The sequence below is a fragment of the Alligator sinensis genome, unplaced genomic scaffold (assembly GCF_000455745.1).
Source record: "Alligator sinensis unplaced genomic scaffold, ASM45574v1 scaffold512_1, whole genome shotgun sequence".
Taxonomy (NCBI): Eukaryota; Metazoa; Chordata; order Crocodylia; family Alligatoridae; genus Alligator; species Alligator sinensis.
In genome coordinates, this window is record NW_005842063.1 from 1,720,436 (window position 1) to 1,747,321 (window position 26,886).

At 40.9% G+C, this 26,886-nt stretch overlaps 1 protein-coding gene across 26 annotated transcripts in view; it reads left to right on the forward strand.

The window, feature by feature from the left end:
- Nucleotides 1-26,886, forward strand: part of EIF4G3 (eukaryotic translation initiation factor 4 gamma 3) — a 172,118-nt gene that overhangs the window by 110,843 nt on the left and 34,389 nt on the right. For 22 of the 26 annotated variants that reach the window (XR_003093961.1, XR_003093962.1, XR_003093963.1 and 19 more), the window contains 7 exons: nt 1,729-1,837; nt 8,444-9,319; nt 16,477-16,565; nt 19,871-20,120; nt 23,036-23,193; nt 24,584-24,709; nt 26,114-26,224. Coding sequence is in view for 23 of the 26 variants with exons in the window: in XM_025203628.1 (XP_025059413.1) it covers nt 1,729-1,837; nt 8,444-9,319; nt 16,477-16,565; nt 19,871-20,120; nt 23,036-23,193; nt 24,584-24,709; nt 26,114-26,224 (1,719 nt within the window). In the remaining 3 variants the exon portion in view is untranslated. Of the gene's footprint in view, nt 1-1,728; nt 1,838-8,443; nt 9,320-16,476; nt 16,566-19,870; nt 20,121-23,035; nt 23,194-24,583; nt 24,710-26,113; nt 26,225-26,395; nt 26,512-26,886 lie in introns of all 26 variants that reach the window. The other 4 variants (XM_025203631.1, XM_025203612.1, XM_025203617.1 and 1 more) reach the window with 4 other exon arrangements.

Consider the following 26,886-nt stretch of genomic DNA (forward strand, 5'->3'; position numbering starts at 1 on the left):
CTCCGTACCTCCGTTTCCTCCTCTGTTAAATGGGGACACAGCTCAGCCAGTGGGTTTCCAAGATGAGTTTGTTGCGTCAGTCGTCTGGGTTTCATCTCTGTTTCCTTAAGGGGTGTGATTTATTTTTAAGGAGGGAAAAAGCCCCTATCACTTAGTTTTCAATGTAAGTGAGGGTTTTTAAATCTATACCTCTTGCTGATAAAGACTCCAGCAGCACAGCTTGCACGTCACAACTTCTCTTCAGGGTAGCGGGTGGTGTGACTTTCTGTCTACATTTATCCATTAGCTTCTGTTGTCCGCTGCTGCTTTGGTGCCATAATGCTCACAGTCCAAAACGAGACCAAAGAGAAGCTTTTTTAGGTGCCAGAAAGATTTCTTTCTTTAAAAAGCTGAAGGGAATTAGTCACTTATCCCATGTGGGTGGAAGTAAGACACCTGACTTCCTTCAGCTCCCGTAAGAGCCCCAGCTTCTAGTATAGATGTTTCTAAAGGTCACTGAGAGTGGCTCCATGGGAGGTTTACATTGCAAAACGGTGTGATCCTGTATTGCAAAATGTATATTGCCAAGCAACAGTCGTTTTCATTTTTGCTATAAGCCACATGTCCTTTCTCTCTTTTAAAAAAATGTTTATATATATATAAACTTGTGTTTTTAAGTGGAATTTACTCGTATGAAAACTTTATAGCATCCTCCAGTCTAGCTGTATGGCAGCAGTGCAGCCTTGTCCTAAAAAATTTAGTACAATTATTTATATTTTCATGAAAAGTCTCTGTTAGGTTTCTTTGGGGAAATCCTGGCTTCTGTGGCTTTATGTAACCTCCACAAAAATACTCCCAAATCCAAAGAGCATCTGCTTTGAATGTTGTGCCAAAGTTGCACTGGTTGTGGTGAAGATCGAGATATTTTTTCCCTCTTAAAAATAGCTGAAATTTCTTCAGGTTAGATCAGGTTGCTTTCTAGCCTTGCACTCTTATTCCTAAATAGGTAAATATTGCCAGGTCCTCTCTTAGCTGAGTGAGAACCAGCTATTCCTGTGCACCCTGGAGAATAAAGCAAAATATTGTATTTCTCATTTCATTAGTGAACAAGGGAAATCATACGTGCACCTCTTGTCTGGAAAGCATTCGGTATCTTTTTTCAAATGGTCACATGCAAGTGTGTCTAGTCTATATTGTCTTTTGAAAGTTTTTGATTAGAAATATTAGCGCATTTGCTGTCTTTTAGTGAACCAGCAAGTATATAGCTCATTGGAATGACCATTTTGAAATCAGTCTAGATTTTGTCTCGTGATTTTTGTGTTTTTAATTGCAGTTTGCTGCTTTCTAACACTGTTTAAAAATATTAAAGGTATTTGAAATAGCTAATCATTTTTGGTGGTCAGGTTGTACACCAGTTTGCTCACTGTTTTTAGGAGCATTTTTGCTGGTCTAGTGAGAACCATAGAAGTCTGAAGTATGTGAATGACTATGCTGTGCTATCTTTTCTTGCTGCTGTTAATAGTAATTGTCTTTTTTTCCCCCTTTCCTGCTGCCTTTTTCCTTTCTCCCTTCCCATGTACTTTTTAAATTTATTCAATCGGTCTGTGTATATTTTTTTCCTGCCTTTTTTGCTTTTCTTTTCTCTCCCCCCCTTACTCTTGTCTCCCCCACTTGCTTGCTTGCGTTCCATGTTGCTAGTTTTTATGTTCGCACGCTCATTATCACCCTTTTTTGTACTTCAAATCCCAGCAGCTGTCCAGCCAGGTCCCAGAGCACAGCCCTGTGGTTTATGCGACTGTTGAGAGCACTCCTCTCGCTGCCACCACCACAGTTACTGCGACTAGCGACCCGAAACAAGGTTTGTTCATGGATATTTTCTCCGTGGTGTTGTTAGTAATATTATTTCTCTGTCATTAGTTTAACTTTTTGTAAGCCAGTAGGTCAGCAGGGTCTCCATTGCAAGACACTAGGGTTGGTTTTCTTGCATTTTCCCTTTGAGCCTTTAACAAAATTGATGTATTACCTACAGAGGTCCTAGACAGATGTAACATCTGAAGCGCTCAGATGCTTTTGAAGGGTTTCAGATAGCAAGTAGGCAGACATAAGTGCCCTGTAAACAGTCTGAAAATGGCCAAAACACTCCCCAAATGACCATGGATGAAATGGCTACTTCTCTGAAGCTTGTTCACACTCAAGCATGGCCTGGCAGGGTTGCTTACCTCTGTCCATCTGTAGAATAGATTAATAAAATAAATTGGGCTGCAATTGTATAGACTGTGTGATTACCAAATGTCACGTTCTGTATAGTACTTTTCCAGTTGCCCAGGTAAAATGTCTTAAAACAATTGCTTTTCTCATAGCCTAAACAATAAAAATTTGTCTTTTAAAACAATCTCCCTGGACTTGAAACACTGTGCCCCAGATTTCTTCCCGTGGTAAAATTTAATATCTGGTTATAAAACTTTAAGGCTAGAATTTATAATATGCACACTCCCACAGCATACAGTGTACTGGTGCTGTTAACGCAGGGCTGATTTTCCCGTTCTCCTCATGTTTATTCATTGTGTTACGGTACTTCGCTTCCTGCCTACAGCAGGGTGTACTTGAAGTTGCAAAGCACCACCTTTTTCTTGATACTTTTCCTGTCAACCTTTTGACTAAGGAGATTTTTAAAAAGGACTTGCTGCAAGAAGAAAATCTAACCACCAGAGATATTGAACTCTAGCCAGAGAGGCCAAAGAAACTGGCTTCTGATATTTCAGAAATGTCGTATAGCCAAGTACCAGCATGACCACTGATTTGACAGAAGTGAAGTAAAATGTCCCTGAAGCTAATGGTAAAACTCTGAAAATATTACTTACTGGCAGGAATACCTTTGAGGTTTATTTTTGCCTCAATGAAATATATTCATGAATATTAATGCAGGTTATTACTATGCCTTCCTTTCTTACACAGTTATATAGAAATGTAACTCGCATGTGACTCTTACACTGATTGTGCTGGCCAGACATACCACAAAGGCTTATCACCGCACTTTACTCCTGACATCAGCTGCAATTTCTGTTTCACGTCTGGGCCCACTTCCCATCTTTGCCAAAATGCTCTTGTCCTGGCCATCAGTCTTGCTAGGTGTCTCAGACCTTTTCTAAGCAGGATTGTGTAGTGGTTTTGTAATGTGAACCATGACTGTTGCAGTCATCAAATTGATTTGCACTTGTCAGTCCTTCTGGGTCTGAACTTGAGGCTCTGCTCATGAAACTCCAGGGCACAAACCATTATTGGGAACACTCCCTCACACTTGACGAGATTTCCGATCTAGTTATCAGCAGGGATCCTGGTTTTCTCTGATTTAAAAGAATCCCCAATTTTCAGTGAAGAAAAAGTAACCCCAAATCCACATTTTTCTCTGATTTAAAGATATATAGATATGTATATGGTGGTGTTTCGTTTTAATCGTGGAAAAATGTGGATTTGGGGTTACTTTTTTTTTTTTAACCGAAAATGGGGGATTTTTTTAAATCGGAGAAACCCAGGATCCCTAGTTATCAGCATAACACTCCAGGCTGCCATTCTTATTCCAGTAGAAGGGTGGCTTTTTTAGGTTAGCTTAAAACCCTTTCTGTGCCACGTAGCCTAAACTAAAAAGGGCACTTTCTTAAAATGAAAAAAGATTGTCTCCATGGGGGGGGGCTATGTGAGTATAATTACACTGGTTTAAATTTAGACATTAGTGGCATACATTGCCTCTGTAGAAAAGTCCTCAGATTATATACCAGAAAGAGAATCCAGCATTTACTGTTGTCTAAAAAGGCACTAAATATCAAAATTACTAAAGCAATACAGAGCAATATTAAAGAAGGAAACAGATTAATAAAATAGTCACTAAAATCAGCAACCAAGAGCATGAGAATTAGTGCTCAGTTGAAATATCCACCAGAGCCACAATTGGGAACAAATTAAAGATGACAAAAATGTTCATACATTGCTGTGATTACTTAATCTAGGTCTTCACAGCAACATTAGAGGGTGGTCTTCTATAAACATATACCAAAGAAAGATCTCCTTAATTCTTACGTTCTGTCATTACCAGAGTATGCTTCCAGTCACTTTTTACTGAAATTAGAGTTCTTATACAGTTTTGTATTGATTTCATAAACATAGTATTAAAACGTATTCCACTATTTCACTGCAACTTTATGCCCAGCAGCTGAATATCATGGAGTTGATTCTGTGGTGGCCTGCACCTTCTGCATTTTACTTACATAAGTTCAGAGCTGGTGTAAGCTACTACCGTTCTGATACAGTAACCCTGACCCCTGTAGCAAGGGCAGGGGAGGATTCTTCCTGGCTTCGTATGGCAACCAGCAAAGCTCAGAAGCATTGGAAATACCCCTAGGATATGATAGGATAGGCATAACTACTCCTAGATCATCTGTGACCAACGCTTGTCCAAATTCTTAAAAAGCTCCAATGATAGCAGTTCTACAACTTGCCTAGGCAGTCTGTTCCTTTGCTTCACTGCTCTAACAGTGAAGAAGTTTTCCTGATATTGCTCCTGAATATTGATACAGAATTTAGTTTGAGCTTGCATCAAATACACAGGACCCTCAATGTGACTTTTACTATTGCAAAAATTATTATGGGGCATAATTGGAAACTGAGCTGCCAAATTCAGCCAGAGATTGGAGAGGTTGTCCAGGTTCAGAGAAGTTTCTAATCACGTCTCCAAGATTTTTAACACTCTTCTCCATTTTGAGATCATATGTACCATAGTTCTTTCACATACAGCATGCCCAGGAGTAAGATTCACATCTTCTTTCTGAAAGGCCGAATGAAGAAAAAAAGATCTTTCCTTGTAGGAAGTAACTGATTAGCAGCGAGCAGCTAGGCAACTGAATCTGCTCCTTGTTCTGTTCCCTGTCATCGTATTTCCTTGCTTATAATGTGCACCCCCATTTCCAGCAGCTGGTTCTGGAAGGGAAAGGTGTGCATTGTATGCAAGAAAATACAGTCGTCACTTTGGGAAATTGGAGTAATACAGGTGACGGAAGCAAAAAAGTACCTCATTCATTCTACCCCATTTTAGCACCTGTTGTGTTCCTGAACTACGTACAAAGCTGCATCAGCACTACATTGCTAGCATTTACATCAGATCAAACGATGGAAATTTTGAACAGATCCAGAGATTGTGTTTAGCTGAGCATCCTGAAGTACAGGTGACTGACTGTCTGAGTCTGCTGAGATCTGATCCACCCACTGGAGCCGTTGCAGTCTTTGCCACCACAAAACACCCGTATCCTCCACACTCCTTTCTCCTGTCTCATGTCTTTGGGATGAAAGAGACAGCAAGATGCAGAAGTTCTCAGAATAATTCCAGACCTTTTGCCTCCTCTCTCCCCTTCTTTCCTCTACCTGAACTTCATACCAACCTCCCAGTCAGCTTCCACTCCATCTGCACAGCTCCTATCTGCTCTCTCCTTCTCCAGCCTCCTCCCCCCCCTTCCCCCCCCCCAATTTTCCCAATCTCTGTGATAGAAAAAGGGGGAGAAAAATCAGGAAATGTTTCCTGAAACTTGGCCTTAAAATAGAATCTACAGTGTTTTGTATGAACTCTGAGAAATTACCCAGGTCCGCAGAGCATAGCTTTATATCTTGCAAACAAAATTGTTTATGAAAGGAAAAACATTTCTTCCTTTGAAACTCAGTACCTCCAAGAAGTACTTTCTGAATATAACTTCAGGGACTGTCCTTGCACATTTAGGGCGTTTTAAGAGTCAAGGGTTATTGCATTTGATGATTTTTTTGAAGAACAGTCTTAATTTTTGTTTTTCCTTCTTAATTGTACATTGTTTCATGTGAGTGCTGTAATAAGAGCCTGCTGTAATTCTGCTCAGAGGAAAGTGGCTCACGGGTCATCACATGGTAATCCTAGGTTAAAAACCCGGTTTTGTATATTTCACTGTTGCTGTCTCTTAAAATGACTCTTCCTGTCACTTCAGATTACATTTCTTAATGGTCTGTATTTGGGACCATTAAGGGGAGACTATCTGGGCAAACATCTATGACAATTTGTGAATGTCAGAACAGTCTATCAGTTGTCTGCAGGGTTTTGAGTCCCCAGGAAGAGGAGACCTAAGCTTGCTTTCTTGGGGTTTTTGTTTGGTTGCTTGCTTGCTTGTTTTTTTTAAGCTTTCTTGGAAGTTGCTTAAGGAGTTTCCTTCCATCCTGTTACATGATCTTGTAGAACATCCCCAAAGGTAATTTCCTTTTATTGGTGTTAGCGCATTCCTGAAGTTCCTATCTAAAAGCAAATGTCCCTGGTAAAGCACCGTTTTTGCTCTTCACCGCTCTAATTCTAGCCAGCTACGTCAGAGTGCTTTAGGCTCTGTGGGCCAGAGGAGGTATGCAGGGCCAGTCCAATAGCTGGATTGGGCCCCAGGCCATCCTGCATGCCCAGACTAGCGCACAGGACCGTGTCCTGCTGGACACCCCGCAGACCCATGGGAGCCCTGTGAGCTGGATGACATGGCACCCTTTCATTCATGCAGGCATTAGTTAAGATTCAAACAGGTTCTCCCTTCACAACCTTTTCCCACTTCAGCTTTGACTCAAGAAGGTTGAAAGTTGAATCTTCTTCTATATACTTTCCCCTTTTCTGCTACTAGGAGTAATAATAATTTCAAACATCAGTACAGAAGTAGTTATGGCCAGGATCTTGAAAAAACCTGGGCGAGTTCAAATTGCCTCTGGTATTTTATAGGAAAAGAGGAGCCTTACAGTTCTATGCTACTATAACTTTCCTTCATCATTTCAGATGTTATAGCAATGATTTGAAAGTGTCTTAATATAGCATGGTAAAGTATAGTCATCTCTCAGGGTGGAGTTCCTATAGACAGGTTTGTGGAAACATTTTACATCTAGCCACTGTAGCATTTGAAGATCCCAGTTAGCTCTTAATGACTTGTAATAAATAGAATTAGAATGTAAAGATATCCTAAGTTTTTATAAGAGTAATAAGAAAAAGAATTGTGTTAAACCTGATTTCCCCTGACAGTGCATTAGTTTGGTCTCGCTTTCCATATATCATGTGAATAGAGGTTTAGGGAAGTTCCTAATAGTTCTCAAACCATTGTACCCCGTCCTATAAATGCGACAGACTAGTTCTTTGCACCTCCTCCTGCTGTTGTATTGTTCAGAAAGTAGCAGGACGCTTTCCATTTGCTGGATGGAATAGTGTCCACCTCCCTGGATTTGCATAATTCTGTCTTCCTTACCTACATAATATTTTACTCCAAGTGATACCAATCTTATCTATGTTGTAATATAATAGCACAGAGCTATAACAGTGAAGAAGTTCTGCTAAAATGAGATCTTATAATCTCCCTGATTTGATCCAGTCAGTGTTGGCAGAAGGTAAACCAGTTTATAGATATGCTAGTTTAAGCCCTTTAAATTAAGTAGTAACATTCAGAGAAGATAAAATGGTTTGTCTTAGTGCTGTGACACAAAACACATCAACGTCTCTTATTAGACACAGAGAAAGTAGAGGAACCAATCTGCATGCAGCCTGCATTTTCCAGGCCTTTTATTATATGGCTTTCCATTATAATATACAGATTTCCCCAACTTGTTATCCTGTAGCAGGAAACCTCCAAATGTGATCAAACCTTTCTCCATGCTTAAACCTTGTTTTCTGGCAGTAAGACGTCATTTTTACTTCTGGAATTTAAATAATAGAGTAAGAGTAAAGTACAATAATTCTTCCTCTTTTCTGACATCCTGAACATCTCAGGAATTTAGGAATAAAGACTTCATGTAACAAGCAAAAAAACAAGCTATATTATCATACCTGCTGCTAATAGCTTGGTGCTTTGCATCCTTAAAGGAAAAAATGATCACCACACATCACTAAAGTGAACAAATAGTAGATCGCCATGTTAGAGGGGCAAACATGGCACAAAGAGGGTGTAAACCACCCAACATTACAAATGGTGTCACAGTTAGAGTAAGAATGGGTTCCAGTATTGTAACCCCTTCTGTCCTCATATCAACTATTTAACTTAGCTTTATTTTTGTTTCATGTTTAATCTCTGGTTTGATGAAGAAGAGTCCTGTTTTGAGCAGTAAAATCATTGTAAGGTTTCCGGAGTTCCTGCCTCTCCTGTCTCCAGGGTTAAGCTTTGCAAAGCACGCTTTCCTGGTGAAGAACTCTGTTCATTGCAAACTCTTTTCAGTAAAGATCTTACAGTTTCTCAGTGCTTCAAGATAGTCTTGATTCTTATTTTAGATATTAAGTTGAGCTACTACTTATGTTTTTTTCCTAAGAAGCTCTTTTTTCATAGAGGTACTAGGATTATAGACAGAACACCATGTGAAGCAATTAAAAGAAGCCTAACTGTGGCTAGTTAAATCTGAATTGATCAACTGGACCTGTCATTGTAATATTATTTTTTCCCTTCCTCAGAAGAGAAGCCAAAACCAGATCCAGTATTAAAATCTCCCTCCCCAGCCCTCAGACCAGAGCCCAGCGGAGAGAAGAAAGATCAAGCTGGCCAGACGTCTGAGGCTGCTGTGGTAGAAACAACACCAGACGTTCTTCCAGCTGCCTCGCCACCCCCTGTTGCTCCTGTTGCGGTGGTTTCTGCCCCTCCTGCTGCTGCTGCTGCCCCTCCCGCTGCTGTCACCATACCAAGTAAATCTACACTCATAGTTGACTCAGAGGAGAGAGAGGAACTACCTTCCCCAAAAGAGGAAGCAATGCCTATATCCAATGCCGCACCCTTCACAGAAACACCAGATCCTTCACCAACAGAAGAAGCTGATGTCGAAATGTGCAAGGAGCCTAGTAGTGTAGCGCCTAGTGATATTCCAGTGACTGCTAGTACTAATCTAATTAATGAAATGAATGGAGTTAGTGAAAAAGTGACTGCTACAGAAGGTATAGTAGACCTAGTCCAACAGGAGGAAGCACCATTGACTGTTGAATTGGAGCTACCAGAAGCCCCACCTGCAGAAGTGGATAGTGTACCACCTGTCATTGCTCTTCCCACTGCTCCTTCTCCTCCTCCCACCCCTCCTCCAACTCCTCCATCTCCTCCTCCAGTTTCTGTTGCTGCTGCTGTTACCACTACAACTCCTCCTTCTCCATCTCCTCCTCCTCTTCCACCTCCTGGTGCCCTCCCTGTTATTCAGGGAGATTTAGAAGGAGAGGAGAGCACAAGAACTACTGTTAGTGAAGAGGTAAAAGATACTCAAAAGAAAGAGGACACAGAAGCAGATGGACAACCAGAGGAAATTGCAGAGTCTCCGAGTTTAAATTCCAGAAAGAGTCCTGTACCAGGTAAGTGCTTGACATTACGGTTTTGTGTGTTAAGCTTGAGGAAAGAGGAGAGAGCTTATTTGGGCTCTGTTTCCAATCAGGCCTGTTTCTTCATGCCCTGAAAGAATCTAGTCTGTGCCAGATCACCACTGCTTTGATCAGAAAATGCTTAATCCTAACGTATTAAGTGGAGGCATAAAAAACCCCTAATGTACTTCTTCATATAAGGGATAGTTTATTAGACGGTATTTGCTAAACCTATCCTGGGATTGGTTCATTTCATATCAGTAGCTGGTGTACTTTGCTTCACTGGGATTAGGGGCAGTCTGCAGAACATCGTTGCCACGTGACGTATGGGACGTCACTCTCCTGATGTCATCCAGCTACCTGAGCAACCTGCTTCTTTGAAACCAGGTTTATATTCATCAGTCTTCGAACTGTTGAGAATGAATCTACTGAACCTGTAGCCTTGCTTTTTGGACAAGTATAACAAAATGATTTTATCACAAGTGGTCAAGGAGTTGGGCAATTGTATGTCCTTTGAATGGCAGAAATTCCAAGAATCACGCACCAGACTCTCTACTTCTTACTCATTAATAGTCCCAGGACAGGCAGAAGGCAGAGTAGAGATGCACCTTATAAACTGATTTCTGTTAGTCTATAGACGTATTCCTACCCTGCTTTCTGCCTTATTAATGATGTATCTGCTTTCCACTACAAAGTGAAGTTGTAATGTACGTTATCAGATAAGCGAATGTCCTTCCCTACTTACTAGACTTCATTGCTCTTCTTTGTTTCAATAGGTTTTTTTTCTTTTTTGAAAAAAACCCTATGCATAGTAGTCCAGGTGTTTTGAGGGTGTGTATAAGAGATTTGATAGACTACAAATAAGATGTAAAGCCTTCTGTGATTGCTTTTAAAATCTGCAGTATTTCTTATCTGTGGTTTTAACTTCCTCTCTAACGTTATGACTTTAGCATTAAATGAATTGGTTCATCCCATCCTTTTTTTTTTTTATTTGTGGCATTGCTTCATTTTTTACGGGAGATCATTGTTCATCTGGTGTTTGTGGAAACCTAAGTAAGGAAATCTTTCAAATTAGTGGATTATTTGCATTTAGCTATCCTAGAGAATGTGTAAGGTTGGTTATAACATGCCTAGTGTATTTAATAGTTAACAGCACCTGACTGTTGTTTCCCTTAATCCACAACTTTGCAGTCCTTTATTGCAGTTTTGAGATGTACTTTCTGAATTAAAAAACGGCCAGCATTAAACTAAAAACATTTGAAAGGGCAAGGATTTGTGTGATGATCTTGATATCTTTTATTGGACCAAATGTATAGACAAGCTTTTGGGTACCACATTACCCTTCCTCGGATACAAATGTGTTATTGATAAATAAGAGGCTATGGAAAGACTGTATTTTAATATTGTTAATAATTTCCCCCATACCTTAACTATTTTAAGTACTATTATCCTGGAGCCTCTAGAACTGTATTCTGTCCTCAGAAGTTTAAATATGGCTCCTGTTAGAGTTCCACAAAGCAGCTGAAAGCAAAATCTGACTTTATTTGGAGGTTATGCAGTTTTCTTCCTATACTCCTAGACTTCTCCTCCTGCACTGGCCACACTCCCGCTTTCAGAAGAGTTTCAGTCTCAAGTAGGCCATTTTGGCTTTCTAGTTTTATGCTTCGAAGACTGGAAAGGTTTTTAACAGTTGTTAGTACAGATACACTAATAAGGTTGAGCAGGAAACAGTTTCCTCTTTATATTTTTTTTACCCTTTTACAAGGATGGCATTTAATTCCCTGCATATGGAAATAATTTCCCCAGAATCCGCATAATGGATTTTAACAGCCTCTTTACCATCCAGGGTTCATCATGCTATTTCTGTTAGTGTCTTGATTCTTCCCTTTCACATGTCAGATTTTTTACTGCTGATGCAAGTTGGATTGCCCTCCCTCCAACCTAAGCCACTACATAACTCAAATTTAATTCCTTCACTGGTTAAGTGGAGGAATAAGGCTACTGAAATGAGGATTTACAACATCAAGTCCTGTACTGTAGGATTATTATTTGTTTTGTGGTATACTGTACTTTGAACTCTGTACTTTTAATATACATTTTGGTCTTTTAATTATGCAGAAGATTAATTTTAATATCTATTTTCATTACTGATAAGTAGCCAAAACATTATACCCCCAAAAAATGTTAGCAGTTTTGGAAGGAATTATTTTAAGGCTTTGTATAATCTTACATGAAACTGTGATGGATATTCAATGCTTGCTGTTTAAAAGAAAGTGAAAAACTAGCCAAGCCGTTCCTTTACATTATTTACAGTGCTTGGCTCGCTATGAATAAAGTGGAACTATATTGCATTTCTCAACTAACAATTTTTGTCATAATTTTCCATCTCTTCCTCAGAGAAGAATGTAAACTAAAAGTAATTCTTTATGCTGACATCCTTCCAGGAAAGACTTGAGAGAGGTTCTTGTAGCCAGCCAGGATTTGTCGGTACCAGAAAGTGGGCTTAGCCATGAATTTCATACTCTATGACAGTAACCAGAAAAGAGATACCGAATTTAAAAAAAAAAAAAAATAGGACAAGAATTGCCCTATTTTTGTCCAGATTGATGGTTGTGAGGCTCTTTGTCTGAACTCTGAAAATGAAGATAAAATGAGAATCAAGAGACCATTTTTAAATATGTGCTGATGAACATGAGCCCGATCCTTTATAGAAAATATTTCTTTTGGGGCTTAGTACTTAAAACAGAGTACTGCATATACATATTTACTGCACATCAGCTTAATTATCTACATGTCCTGGCAAGAAGTTGTGCTACACGGATTTATTTCATTCATGTTATCTGATATCATAAAACAAGCCTGATTTGACCAGGGCAGTGCTTGGACTGGAGACTTCTAAGAACAATCCCGTTGTTGCAGGGCAGCGCTTACTATTGAACCGACTCCTCAGCACCGCGCTAGGGGCAGCCCGGTGCAGGAAGTGCCTTTGGGGGAGACGGGAAATCGATGTTCTGACCACTTACCGTTACAAAGACTCTGGTGGCACGCTCAGCAAAAGCAAGCGTACACTGTCTTTTCTTACCTGGAAAAATTCCCATTCTCAGATTTATATTCTGGCCTACCTAAAATTTCCCCTGTGATTTTGATATAAATTATTCACGTACTGTTCTAAATTGTTAGGTTGTATTGCTGAGACAGTTAAATGCATGCCGCATTCGGTATCAGAGGTGGTTTCATTTTAGCGATGGGTAAAATCATCTATCCATATGCTGCGAAGTGTTTTGCGAAGTACTTTGGGAACAGTTCTTTCGTGTGAAAAGTACTCCATAAATATATGGCAGCATTACTGCCTTCAAAAGAAATTGTAGAGTATTTGATAGAGCAGGCATTTGTATTGGGAGAGACAAAATGTTCAGACCACAAGAATTTTCCTATTAATGGCATTAATATCCTGCAGTCTTGTATTATTAGTAGAGAGAGCTAACTTGAAATCCTGGCCCAGCACAGTCAGCGATAGACTTCCATCTTACCGTTTATTTCAGCGGCTCCAGGTTTTTACTCTTGGCCGTTAACGAAAGCAGATCTCTATAGGAATTCTTACTAGGATCTCTGTTCTAAGTGTTGTACAGAGCTAGTGAATGAAGACTTTATATAACTTGGGCTATTGTTTTTTGTTACATAACGGAGAGCAGGGTTGTCCTCAAAAGCCTGAATAGCTAAACGGCACTAGCTGAAACAGTTGCACGAAACACTTCCTGCATGCCCTGGAGTTCAGGTTTCAGCAAGACTGGTGAGAGGCAGTTAATTCTTTTGAAATTATTTGTTTCATTTAAAAAGATATTGTTCCTAATGCTAGGAGCCTTTGAATTTTGCTGTTTTACACTAGTTTTATGGCTGCTGAAATCTTTTTCCTTTTACCTTACATTATTTTTGTGCATTTCTTCTGTATTAAGGGTCTTACAGATGACCTAAGATTCAGTAATGAAGATATCCATTTAAATTTTAGTGGTCGTAATCTGAATACCTGATGATATTAGCCAATTCGGTAGTTTGCAAGCGGGCTTCTTCAGCTGGTTAGTTTTTTGATGAAATAGGTAGATCTGTTGAGTTAGATAACCAGAGAATGATCCTAAATTCCCAGCAGTTTTGTTGAATATGTTACTCCACCAAAGTAGTATGGCACCTCCATCTGTGATTTCAGGAGTTTTAGTATTTTCTCAGTCACTTTGGTGACATTCTTTTCATTAATGAACTTCTCTGAGGGTGTGCACCCTCGGGGTCACAGTTTTGGCCTTGCACGAGGTCCATGCGAGTAGCATTCTTTTGTTCAAAGCAGAACTCGGCCTTTTGACGTAATCGGTTGTTACGGGCCCGACAACATAAGAAAGCGCTGTTCCTACTCTTTTGGGTTGCTGAACACGTGACGTAGCCTGTAGTATTTTAAACTGCAAGCTATGTGTTATACCTGAGTTTGCAGCTTGCCGTTGCAAATTGTGTGTTGATTCTGAATGCTTGGTACAATGACTGGTTTGGGGATCTGTTTTTTCTAAAGCCAATGTTTTCCATGTCTCCAAAGATGCCCATAGTATCTCTAAATTTTTTAAGGACTGACATAGCTGTTATCTACAAAGGGCAAGAGCTTGTGCTTAAAAATGAATTCCCAGTCATCTGTACTGCAGCAACAAATTCCAGATGCTATCAGAGGAGCGGTGGGGGACCGCTCTGCCTTCAGTCAGTGTATTTTGTTTAAGCGATAAGGCATCTTTTGTAGTTCAGATAAAGACCAGGTGAGGTAAAGTCCCTGAAGCAAAGCCATGGGCCCTTACTGGAAGAAGTCAGTCTGTGCTTGACCCATAAAAAGCCGTACATAAAACCCTCGCTGCTGTTATGAGACATCAACCAGGAAGGGTTGTTTTTATTATTGAATTCTTACAGGTCTTTTCTCAAGTGATTTTTTTTTTTCTTCATAACTAGAATGATAGGGATGAAAGAAGAAATAATAAATTGATCTCTCTGAAGCGGAGCTTTCAAGAGCCAGGGAACGCAGAAGAGCAAAAGACTCCTTGAAGTTCAGCTCTACTGCCAGGGAAGCCCTTCAGTAAGGGTCCCACAGATGCTGTAGAAAACACCTTGAGGAGCATAGGAACAGGGTGAAACACGACTTCTTGCAAGAGCAGTGTTGTGGTAGCCATGATGGCCCAGAATATATGAGAATATATATGAATATATGAGGAATATATGAGAAACAAATCTTTCTTCTGATAACACATTAGGACCTGACTTTAGGGACGCTTCTTCTGTCCAAGTGTCACAGAGCTCATTTCTCCTGTACCCGATTTCTGATCCCCTCTCACAGGAGTCAAGACTGAGCATTTTCCCTGCCACAAGACTTGGGAGAAGAGAACAGGGTTACTGTAGGTTGACTATCAAGCTAGCAACTGGACCTCTCTTGTCTCTTTTTATACTGCAGTGATATAAGTTTGGTCTCAGGTACATGTCCACACCGAGGGGAGCACAGCAGGGCTGGTGTCTGCATGAGAAGTGAGGTAGAGCGCATCGGGGTCGGGCCCAGAGGTGCGGGGCGCAGGAGCCAGATGCACCCGGGCAGTATTTTTCCAAGTTTTACATATCCTTAGGCAAACCAGTTCATCTCCTTGTCCTTCAGTGTCAACGCCTGTAAAGATTTTTAAAAAAGATGGTGAAACTACCCATCCTTTGTAATGTTCTTTGAGGTCTGTGACTGAAAAGCTCTGTATAAAAGTTCAGTGCTTTTCTTAAAAAGCTGAGCTTGTCACAGTGGGTGTACCTGGTGATTTTTCTCTAAATTCACCCAACTACTCCTGGTGTTTAAGACTGAAATTGTTGTCAGCTTCATCGTGCGTTATATTAATAGAAAACGACGTTTGGATCCTTTGTTTCATGAGCTTGTCTTGAATGACAAAGCCCTCTTTTAGTAGCGTTGAATATAGATGACCTTTTTTGCCTATGTAATATTAAAGAGGGGAAGTGACAATTTCAGTATCAGTGAAAGTACATTTTGTGACACGTCATCTTCTAACCAGCATGCTCACTGTATTGATTTCTGCAGACTTCAGATGATGCCTCTCAAAATCCATAGTCTCCCTCAAGCTAAACTCTGTTAACATGTCACTGAACCGCCCAGGCATCTTTTGGGGCACTAGGAACTTGATTAACCCTATTTCCTCTCTCTGCCAACAGGAATAAATGCCAGCAACTAAAAATCTAATTATGACATATTTAATATGTGACTGCCCTTTATTCATCTGGCTCTTAAATTCTTCTCATTTTATCTCTCAGTTTTAATAAAGGATGTGCGTGCCATGTTGCTCCATAGCTACTGTTAGAAAGCAGAGTCAGACATTGAGTAGCAGTTTGTACGTGCTTACCTTTAAGCCTTTGAGCAACCTCATTCACACTTACACAGGGAAGCGCGCACATATTCCATGTATTAGTGTCCCAAACAAGAAGAAGCAGTCTTGCAGATTTTGAATTCATATATTTTGACTGTCTCAGTTATTAATATTCTACATGCTCTCTTTCACTGACATGAAAATTGATGGGGAGACAAGATTGTTAACGGCTGTAAATATGTTATATTATTTTCACTGAACCAACTGGCTAGTGGAAGCTTTAAAAAGTGTGGTTATTAATTGGCCTTTATTAAAGACACAATTCAGGAGAAGCATATTGCTAGCAAGGTGTTGGAGTTAGAGTTGCCATCCAAGTGCAAGTAAAAAAATGTTAGAACGCTCTTGGGGGCAAAATGTACAACGCATAACCCCGCCGTCCTCGCCAAACATAATTCTTTCAAAAAACTGTATTGCATGAAGTACACAGACATTGTAATAATACCAGTAGTTAACTCCTTGCTGGTAAAGTACTTTTAAAAGATAGAGCAGTTCATAAAACAAGTTCTCTCTCATTCTAATGTTTCCCTGGCCGTTTAGCATTACTGCCTTTAGCTAAAAAGTAATCGCGTGGATCTTAATTTTGCACAAGGCTTTGGCTGCTTTCAGTTTTCTGAATGCTGGAAAACATTGCTCAGGAGAGAGTGGAGCCACTTCCCAGGACCAGAATGTTCCAAGCATGAGTTGGTTTTGGCGAGTAATGGGCATAAACTTGTATTGCAGCCCAAACAGCTGTAACTGCACCAAAGACGTGGAAGAAACCAAAAGATCGGACCCAAGCCACTGAGGAGGTGTTGGAGGCGGAAACAGAGGTAAGGAGCAGTGTAATCCTATTTCTCGATTTGAGGGTAGTGTAACCCTCTTTTAAGACTACTGCAGACATCTCACTGCATCCCATTCAACTGACGGGGCAAACTAGGATGCTTTTCACACTACTTCAAACAGATTTCATTAGGCTAAGGTCTCTATTACTCTACTAAAGATGCTTACATTTTTGCCTAGTTTATATCTACGCCACAGTTACGGGCCCACAACATGATCATTGTCATTCATGTGAAGATTTGGATAGCTCTTCCTTTGGAGCCTGTTGGAGCTCAGTAAAGGGCTTCAGTGGTTGCTGTAGTGCCCGGGGCATACCTGTGCTCTTCACAATGACGTATTTGTGATGTCATAAACAAAGAACTAGGTCTTCATGACAGAATTAAGTTGGGAGGAGAAGCTAAGATGAGAGTGGAAGTTTACATGCAAACCTGCATATTGAGAATAGCTACAGGAACAAAGAACACTTCCAGCAAGTCAAAGAGATTTCCCTCTGCCTGATCTCTCTCAAGTTTGCACTCATGTGAGGTCCTTCGTACTGGTAGTCTGATATGGGCTCCTCTCTATAGAAGGGGCATGCGTTGCCCTTGGATAAGTGCACACAGCTCTCGATGCCTTCATTTGGGCTGTTGCAGTACCTCTTCAAGAGCAGAATGTGATCCCAGAAAAGTCTGTGGTAGTCTCTTAGGGTCAATGAGATTATTGTCTGCTTGGTGTAGGAAACGGAGCTATACAGCTGTTATCAGTAGTTTGAGGGCAACTTCTCATCCTTTGCACAGTAACTTTAAAATAATATAACATGAGTGCAGTAATTCCCTGTAGTTTGTCTTGCTGGGTTTTCTTCCCTCAGATTACTACTTAAACTAGTATCTGCAATTCGTTACCTTTGGCCACTTTTCCACGTAACATCAGCTCTGCCCTGTCAGCTCCATGGTGGCAGCGACACTGATATGTGGCTGGGGCAGGAGGGCAAGGAGCTTGGGATCTTCCGTCATAGGTGCTGAAGGTAGAGAAGCGAGATACTGCTTCTTCAGGGGATATGTTCCCATTAGCTCCTGTAAAAAGCAAGGAATAGTATGTATTCCCAAGTGTAGTGATATAAGCCAAGTTGATTCTTTTTCTGGTGCAGTTACCTGTCTTGTTCATCATTTTTCACTACTTTTTAGACAATAATATCTTATTTCCACTGTTACCCTAAACATTTGTTCCCAGTCCTTACGGTTTGTGTCTTGGTCATCATTATTCCCTTCCATCATGCGTCCCAAGGGGGACGGGAGACTGAAGAATGGCTAGAGTTACTATGAGAGCAGTCTCAACCTCTGCTTCTCCAGGGAATGACAGACTAGACCAAGGGGTTGGTTTAATGTCAGTACGGTAGCGCTAGTAGTTATCCGGTCCTCCAACTTAGCAAGTGTTGCCTGAATAACTGTTTGCCAGCACTATTCCACACAGTCATTCATAGTGTTAAATGTTTTTTTAATATTGTTTTTTGATTCCTCCTCTCTTGTTAAAATGTGTTATGCGCTGTCATAAATCATTTGAAATATTTCAGGCTCTGCTGGGCAGAGTCCTGCTGCATTAGGGAATTGTTTATGATCTGTTGGAAACGGAAGCTTGCAGAGGTAACGTGAAAGTTAATCAAACCAAAATTAAACTTCTGCTGCTGTGGCATTACGGGAATGTTGTTATTTGAACTGCTCGCTACACAGTCTAATGTGAGGAACAGCTCGAGCCTGATCTGAAGTCTAATGTGAAGTACAGTGCTGGCATGAGCCTTTAATAAAGATACATAGGAGCCCCAAGGATGTTCCTTTTGTTTGTCGTCGTGTGATGATATTTTAGAACCGAACCTTTGTCTTTAAGTTGCTTTAAATGACCTGGGATATCTAGAATTAGAAACGGCTGTGGAAAGGGGGAGGTAGCAATAAAGACTGTGCTCAGATCAGTTAAAACTGTCTTTAATCAGCACAACTACAAAAAACTGCCTGAACTCAGCTAAATGAGATAAATAGAGAAGAATTGCACATTGTCTCTGGACTTTTTTGCTGTTCAAACTAACCTGTCCAGAACCCTCTGTGCATTCCACAGCTTTCTGTCGTCGTCTGCTTCATTTTCCTGTAACTCGACCATCATGACACACTTCCACGGTAGAAACAATTTGCCCCAAAGCTGTCTAGATTTGTAGAGTAAATCTTGAATCTTTGTTCGGTGTGTGATTGATAGTGGGTGTAGCAGGAACAACATGCCTTGTGTCAGCAAATACCTGCTGTCACTCCTGTATATTAATTGCACGTCAGTTGCATATTAATTGTATATACATACGTAATTACGTGCTTCCCATCCAGTTCCTAGTGGGTAGGTGCCTGTGACGCTCTCCTTACAAAATATCGTTCTATCGCAGTTGGCCACCGTAGCAGTTTATTCAACAGGTCAATGACTAATGATCCATGGAAACTGAAGTCCCCTCCCCTTCCATGGGCAAAGAATTTACACAAGCCATATGGTTTTTCAGTACTTGCAAGTAGACTTCAGTCTCTAGGACTTTTGGCACTTTCACTAATGCTGAATTTAGGTAGAGAAAACTTAGCAAATTTAGATATTCTGTTCTGTGAGCAATACTTTTTTTTACTGCAATCCTTTTGGGAAATGAAAGGATTCACACGTCCCTTGTAGAGCATCAGGAATGAGTTGCAACATTCTTTAAATGGATGGATGTGTTCAAATGCATGCATCTCCCAAGAAGAGCATGTTCCCTACATCTTCCTATATGTAATCAAAATAAGGCTGTGCCTGGGGGAGTTCTAAAATTAACAGCTAGAGATAGCAGAAAATATGTAGAGATTTTTCATGAAAAGTAACAGCAAACTAAAAATGTACTTATATATGACATTAGCCTTATGTATTAGAATAGTCTCTAGTTTGTATAAGGCAGTTGTCTTTGAAAGAAGGGACCCCTGCATACTGGTTGTAGTCCTGTCTCTATGGGTTGAGATTCCTAATAGTCGCCCAGCGCGTAGTACAGTTGTTACTGGTTCTTTCAATTGTTTCCTACCAACATAGGGACTCGATGGGTGAGATTCAGGGTTTCCAGTTCCAGTGTTAATTGTTGATGGGTTCTCAGGCAATATTTAAATAAAGTAAAAGGACCTTATTATTATTACATGTGTTCATAGTTTTAGCTGTCCGTTTTTGAGATGAGTGCATGTGCTCTTGTTTTTAGTATGTCTCCACTTCACGTACTGAATGTTTTAGAAAAGATATTGCTTTTAATCATAACTTCTGTTGGCTTGTACTTCAGCCTAAAGTAGAAGAGGAACTTTCAGGTGACAAAGTACTTGAATCTGAGCAGGATAAAATGAGCCATGGGTTTCAACTGGAGAGAGACCCCTCTGAACTTAAAAAAACAAAAGCTGTGGAAGAAAACGGAGAGCAGGAAGTGGAGCCTGTACGTAATGGTGCTGAGAGCGTGTCAGAGGGTGAAGGACCTGATGCTAACTCGGGCGTCACAGAAGGTTCCACGGAAGGGCCAGGATACCAGTATAAACCAGGTAAACCCTACCTGCCAGCCTGCCCGAATGCTTGCCTTTCTCCCTTTCTCTTTCTGTTACAACCGGTAGGGAATGCTGCATGCTCATTAAGGAAAGAAGGATCCTTATGGACTGAAAGTGGTGGACTTGGCTAGGGAACATATTTCATTTTACAGTATCACGCACTGGTGGGATTTTGCTAATCTACAGCCCTACGAAAAGTTTCTGGGAGGACACTACAAAAAATGTCACTTTCTGTTTCTGGTAGTGAAGAAGAGAAGACAAGACTAGAGAAAAACAGAGAAGAAAATCCCTGATTGCTTGAATTTATAGCATGTCTGAGTGTAGATGGCTTCAGCATGATCCTTAGTGACTGTGAGTTAGCTAAAATGTGGCTGGCTGTTGAGAGTGATCTAAGGAACTTTCTTAATTTTAGAAACCCTGATTTGAGGAGGTATAATTATATTTGACTCGCACAACAGAACCAGTGAGTTCGTTCTTTATTTAATAGCTCTATTGTACTATAAGCCAACAGATCTTTATTTGAAATAGGTTTAAAAGCTGACATTACAGGATTTAGCTACAAAAAAACAAAGCAAGGGGTATAGCTTAAAAAATTACCTGACTACAGTTTTTTAGATTTTAATACCAGAAGGGGTGAATAGTCTGACCTTAGTCCCTGACTTATATCCAGATGTTCACAACCTTCCGTTTTTAAACTGTTCCTAATTAGGAAAGACGATCCTTTTGGAGTCTGTGCTAACTGAAGGAAAAGAAATACTGCATGTTACTGTTCAGTCCAATCCCAGGTTTCCAGCTGTAATCAGGCTGTGGAATGCAAGTGTATTATGGCATGATCAGAGTGGGTTTGAAGAATACGAGAATATTCTTGGTACTTAGCACCACATATGCTGTACTTGAGGTTTGTTTAAGTTAATGATGATATTGAACTGACGTAGCTTGAACTGCAGTGTAGTCGTCTTTTTCCAGCAAAGATCATGAGGCATGCTCTTTCCTCTTAGCTGGTACAAATTTTCAGGGGATTTATTTTTCAGGTGAGGCTTCTTCCATGTAAATGAAATAATTTCTCTGAGAGCCTAAAAATATAAAGTGTAAAGCAAATAGGTGAGGAATGCATGCAGAAGAGAAGAGGTAGAGTAGAGCAAGAATACTGCTGTCTGATTACTCTGCTTCTCCTTCCTCAAGCTCCTCTCTGTTAAAGATCAGAGGAACTTTTTCTTGCATTAATTTTCAGAAATTAGTCATTCTGTTGCTAGCCTAGTATGATTGTCAACAAAAATCAAAAGCCAACTAGCTATGTATGGTAGCCTGCCTGCTTGTCAGATCAACGGGACTAAGAGTAAACCTGTAATTTATCAGATGTGCATCAAGAGTCAATGATCCTCTGGATCCGGAGCAGTTTACAGCCTAAATTTGGCTGTTCTTTCATTAGCCCCTAAAAGGAATAAACCAAATGCGTCCCTTTGGAAAGCCAGGTGATCCTGGCAGGTGACACAAAAACCTTCTCTTTAGATGGTTAGACCTTCTCTTTTCAAAGTTACAGATTTTGCCTTTTAGCTTGCAGGAAGAGTTCTCCTTCTGTGCTCCACGATTGCCCGCACAGAAACCCTGCCTTTGACTTTTCTGCCAAATGCCTGCTTCTTATGCTACAATTCCTTTTAAACAAATTTCCAAGGGAGGGCGCGCGTGTGATGACGATTGCTGTGTTCTTAACATTCCTCCACTTGCAAGTAAGGAGGAAGTGTCCAGCGGAGGTGCTGCTGGATTGGGACTCACCTTCTGACCTGGTTATTGGCCCACTAAGTTACTTTTTTGGCCTTGTTTTCTCCATGTGGGGAATAACAGTAACTTCTATATGACTTTGAAGTCTATAGATGAAAAACCATAAAAACTGTTTTATAATAACTTACTTTTCTTTCCCAATTACTAAAACTTCTCATTTGGAGGTTTTTATTGTGGAATAATGATGCTTAAAACCAGAGCCTCCAAACTCAAGAGTCAAAGGAATAAAATGTGGAACTAGTAGAAAGACCAAGGGAAGAAAAGCTTATTAGAATAGGCCAATGGACTGGGAGGACGTAAAGCAATGCAGTTCAGTGGCAGTAAAATACAAATAAGGTCTATTTTACAGATGTTTTGCTTCAGATAAAATTGCGCTTCCCCATTTATGGGTCTAACTAAATCAACCCGGCTGTTCAGCAAGTGACTGTTTTCTTTTCTAACTTCAAACAAGCTGTGCGGCCAGCAGAGAAAATCATGGCTCCAGGCTACGAGATGCTAATTTGCTATATGCTGCAAAGGCTGTGGGTTTTTGCTTTGTTCTCGGGCAGGCAAGTTACTTTTCTCTCCGCACCACAATCAGCTGTATCCCTTTGAGAAAGCCATAGTTAAAGAAGTGAAAAGTTTTAAACCTCAAGTGTGCCTCCTCATATCTGCAACTGCCCCGGTCTCTCTCGTTTCTGCCATTTGTCTTACCCTAAACACTGACATAAAGAAAAACATTTCCAAGCTGCTGGGGAATTGTCTTGCTCCCAGCGTAGAGTCTCAAGTGTCAAAGCATTTCATCGCTCCGTTTTCAGAACCGGCCTCCTTTAGCCCTGATGCTGATTATTTATAATAAAACTATCCTTGATTTGGACTGTGTGTAGGCAATCTAGAGGCATGTGCAAAAGTTAAGTCATGGTGGTGTTCAGATTTGTGTTGGAGTTGACTGTATTGGATATGCTTTAATAATTGGATATGGGAGTCTCTTCCCATGCCCCTTTTCCCCCTCCCCAGCCTTGTTTGTTTCTAAGTGAAAATAAAAACTTTTTTTAGCCAAAGTTATTTTCCTTTAGGTTTATCTACTATGTACTTTTTCAGGAGCAAAGCTCTCTTTGTTGCCTATGAACCTTAGTCAACTTCTGTCATTATAGAGCAGTGGAAACCCGTGGATCCTGAAGGAAAGAAGCAGTATGATAGGGAGTTTTTGCTGGACTTCCAGTTCATGCCTGCATGTATACAGAAGCCAGAAGGGCTGCCTCCCATAAGTGATGTGGTCCTCGACAAGGTGAGAGGAGACCCAATAAAACAGGTATGTGCAAATTTTCTTATAAAGAAATAAAGATCTCAGTATGAGGAATCGCTTAACTGGGCAGGGGTGGGTTGAGAGAGTGGCTCCTTAATCTTTGAAGGATTAAAGCATCTGAATTTCCAGATGCCAGTAGCATAACCAGGTTCCTGGTCCCGTGACACATGCTCTGGGCATCAGGAATTAATAGCAGTCTAATGCAAACTGAATTCTCTGGTGTGTGGGTCAGCAAGGGAAGGGGCACTTTGTCTAAAGTCACAGTTAATAAAAGTGCAGTGTATTGCAATAGGACTGATGGGCCACATGCACTGCAGGGGCCACATGGCAGCTCTGTGCAGGCTTCCCCAGCAGCAGAGTCCTGTGCCCCCCTGCCCTGGCCTGTCCCTGGAGGAGGAAAGGGGAGCCCGGAGACCTCAGCGGCAGCAGGAGAGTGTTGCCCAGACCCAGGAGCTCAGGGCTCACAGGGCTGAAAGGCCACCCGTTGGACAGCCCTGTATTGTAAAATGGGGTGGGGGGGGTGTAGCTGGGATTGATTGATTGAATGAACACTGATCATGAAGTGCAGATTAGCTTCTTTAAAAACTTCACTTTGCTAGGCAGGATTGTATTGATTGACCATAGAACAACATAATGATTACATTTTTTTATCCGAATATCATTACACAATTGCCTTTTTTTTTTCTGCTTTGTCTGCCTGTTAAAAAAAGCTCTTGGTTATTGTTTTAAAAGAGCTAGCTTTAAGACCAGCTTGGCTACATCCGTGTTGATTTTCAGGTAGCTTTACATGCACTCAACAGACCAGAACAGAGTACTTTTAATTACAGCGTGAATCAAATTACCTGTCCTTTTTGTGGTGGACAAATATTTTCCAAGGACTGTGAAAGCTGTTAAACAGCCACGTTCTTCGCGGGGAGGCCAGCTTCTTATCCAGTTTTCTGTGACACTAGCTGGCCCGTCCCCGCCCTCTTTGGAGCTTTCCTTGCTTGATCAGCCATTTATCTTATTAACATGAAAGATAATGGTTTCAGGGAAGGCAACAGTTTTGTGATCCTGTACTGGGACTATGACATTTGTTTTGCAGGCCTATATAGCCATTGTTATATCCTCTCTGTCATGTCCCATTTTCTAACCCTGGCACATTCTTGATTTCTCCAAGCCTCTGTTGTCTGTTTGTGTAACACCCACTTGTGTAAGACGGGGCACAAATGAAATATGTATTTAATAAGTCATTGTGGGTATTGATAGAAAACATCAAAGAATTAACCTCTGTCCTATCCCTACATGTAACTGGCTGGTGGAGGGGAGGGGGTTGCATACTGTCTGCATGTGTCTGTAACAGTCACGGCACAAATGTTTTAACAGGTGCTTTGTTTATTGTTGTTCCACCATGCAGATTAATCAGCCAAAATTGCCAGTGAGAACTCTGGACCCTCGGATATTGCCTCGGGGACCAGATTTCACACCAGCCTTTGCCGATTTTGGGAGGCAAGCATCCGGTGGAAGGGGCGTATCTGGAAGTGTGAGTTCTCCCCAAACTTGCTAAGTTCAAAACTGGTCTCACTGTCTATGAAATCTGATCTCATAAGAAGAAAGCTTCATTTAGGTTCTTAGATAATTTGCTTATTCTGCTTTAGACAGAATAGGAGTTGAAGCTTTCCTTCAGTGCTAATATTGAAGCGGATAAAAAAAAATCATTGAGAGAGCTTTTCACTTGATAGAATTAAACTTGGATGGATTTGATCTTATTTTTTCCCCCTTTCTTACTTGCAAGAGATCTGAAAATGCATGCTTCGGACTCATTCTTATGGCAGTGATGCACTACTTGTGTTGCACTGAGGACTAGCAGGGCTATATATCAAGGGCTTGGGGGTTGCAACTAATATGCAGGGGCATTTTTCACTTGTATAAGTTGCGTGTCAGTGCACGTTCTCACAGAAATCCATTTATATTAAATGCAAGTAAAATATCTTTAACTTAGCAAAAAGCTGTTGTGTCTTCTTGCTTTTCTCTTTTTCCCCCCTGTTTATTCATTTCCTTTTCTTTCCTTGCATTTGCCTCATTGACTTAATTTTCTCTTTTCTCTTCCTTTATACTGATTTCTTTCCTCATCATTTTTGCTACCACTATTTTATTTTGTTTTGCCCTCCCTCCTGAATTCGACAAATTCCCTTTGATTCTTCCTCCTTCCTTTTCTTTGTCCCTGGATCGTGGTTGGCTAAAGAGCGATGTCTCAGCACAAGGGCCAAACCAGCTGCAACCTGAAGGTTGAGGTTGCTGTGACTGATTGAAAATAAGGTTCAGCTTAGCTCTGCTCCACCTCACTGCTAGCTATGCTGTATTCTCGTTGCATGCTTCAGCTGTGCAATAAGAAGTGGCTTACATTTCCACTCCTCACTGATCTGTGGCTGGTGGATGTAAGTGAACTGAAGAGGAGCAGATAGCAACTGGATAGGGAAATGATGTCTTGAGGAGGGAGAGAAGCAGAGAAGGGAAGATCATCTATCCTAAAACTCCTTGTTGAGAGAGAGCTCTCCAAAGAGCATTCGCTCTTGAGTCAGCAGCTTTCCAGGATGCTAGCATGTAAAGCCGCAGACTTGATTCAGACTTGGAAATAGCTGTAATGTTTCCATTTTGCAAAGCGGTACTGTGAACAATGGTGCAGTTCAGGGATGTGTGCATGTGTGTCTTTGTCTTTGAATAGCTTCAGTGTTGCAGTTAGTCTCAAAACATGATGACTCAGCCCTGAAGGCTGGATGCTGTTTCCTGGCGACATCACTTCCTGTGTTTAGACACTCCTCATTGGGCCGCAGGTTGTACACCAGTGCCTCACACCTTAGTTTTCCGTGCCGAATGCCTCAAATAAACAATGCGCAAGACGCTAGGCGCTGTACTAACTTCAACATCGGTCTTTCTCTTTCTGCAGGCCTGCAAAATGCAGAGCAACCCTGGATTGCCTTCTCTGGCTCGATGTGGTACCCCAGCATGCCCTCTGTTGGTCTCGTCTCACCCACCATTGAGGAACCTGCCGATGGGGGTAAGCCAAATCCCTCCCCTTTCCCCCCCATTTTTGCCCCTTGTTGTAAAGTTTTCTTTTTTTCATAATTGGATTGTTTATAAAGAATAAGAGGAAAAGAAAACTTTGCAAAAAGGTGCAATATTGCTTAAAAAAAAAAACAAAAACAAGACTTGCATTGTACCCCTCTAGGCAGTCTCTTCAGTGGTGGGTGGGACATCACCAGCAGAGGGCATGCTGGGACGTTGGCCTGAGCGGGATCCGCGGTGGGTCTGCACTTTGCAGACCTGTGGAAAGGGGGAGAAAAGGTAAGTCCTGCTTACCCCGTTCATTTGGAGCATTTGGCACATAACATACATCTTACATTTGCGCCTTTAAAGAGTAGTTCCTTTGCATTTCCTAGGGTCGTTTTTAAAGGTAACAAACTGGGTATCCTATAATATTATTTATTATAGGATGGAACAGATTTCAGCCCACCAAAATCAAATGTTTCCCTCTTGTAAAGCACAGCAAAATCTGTATTGATGCTGTATGTCTTCTCCTACCATTCCATCCTCACACAGGCCATGCCCATAAACCATCAAAACCCACTGCTTAATCCCTGCCCCGAAATAATGTCAAGCTGCTCAAAGCAAACGAGCCGTCAACAAATTAGAACCTTTTTTTTTTACTTTTCATTTTCT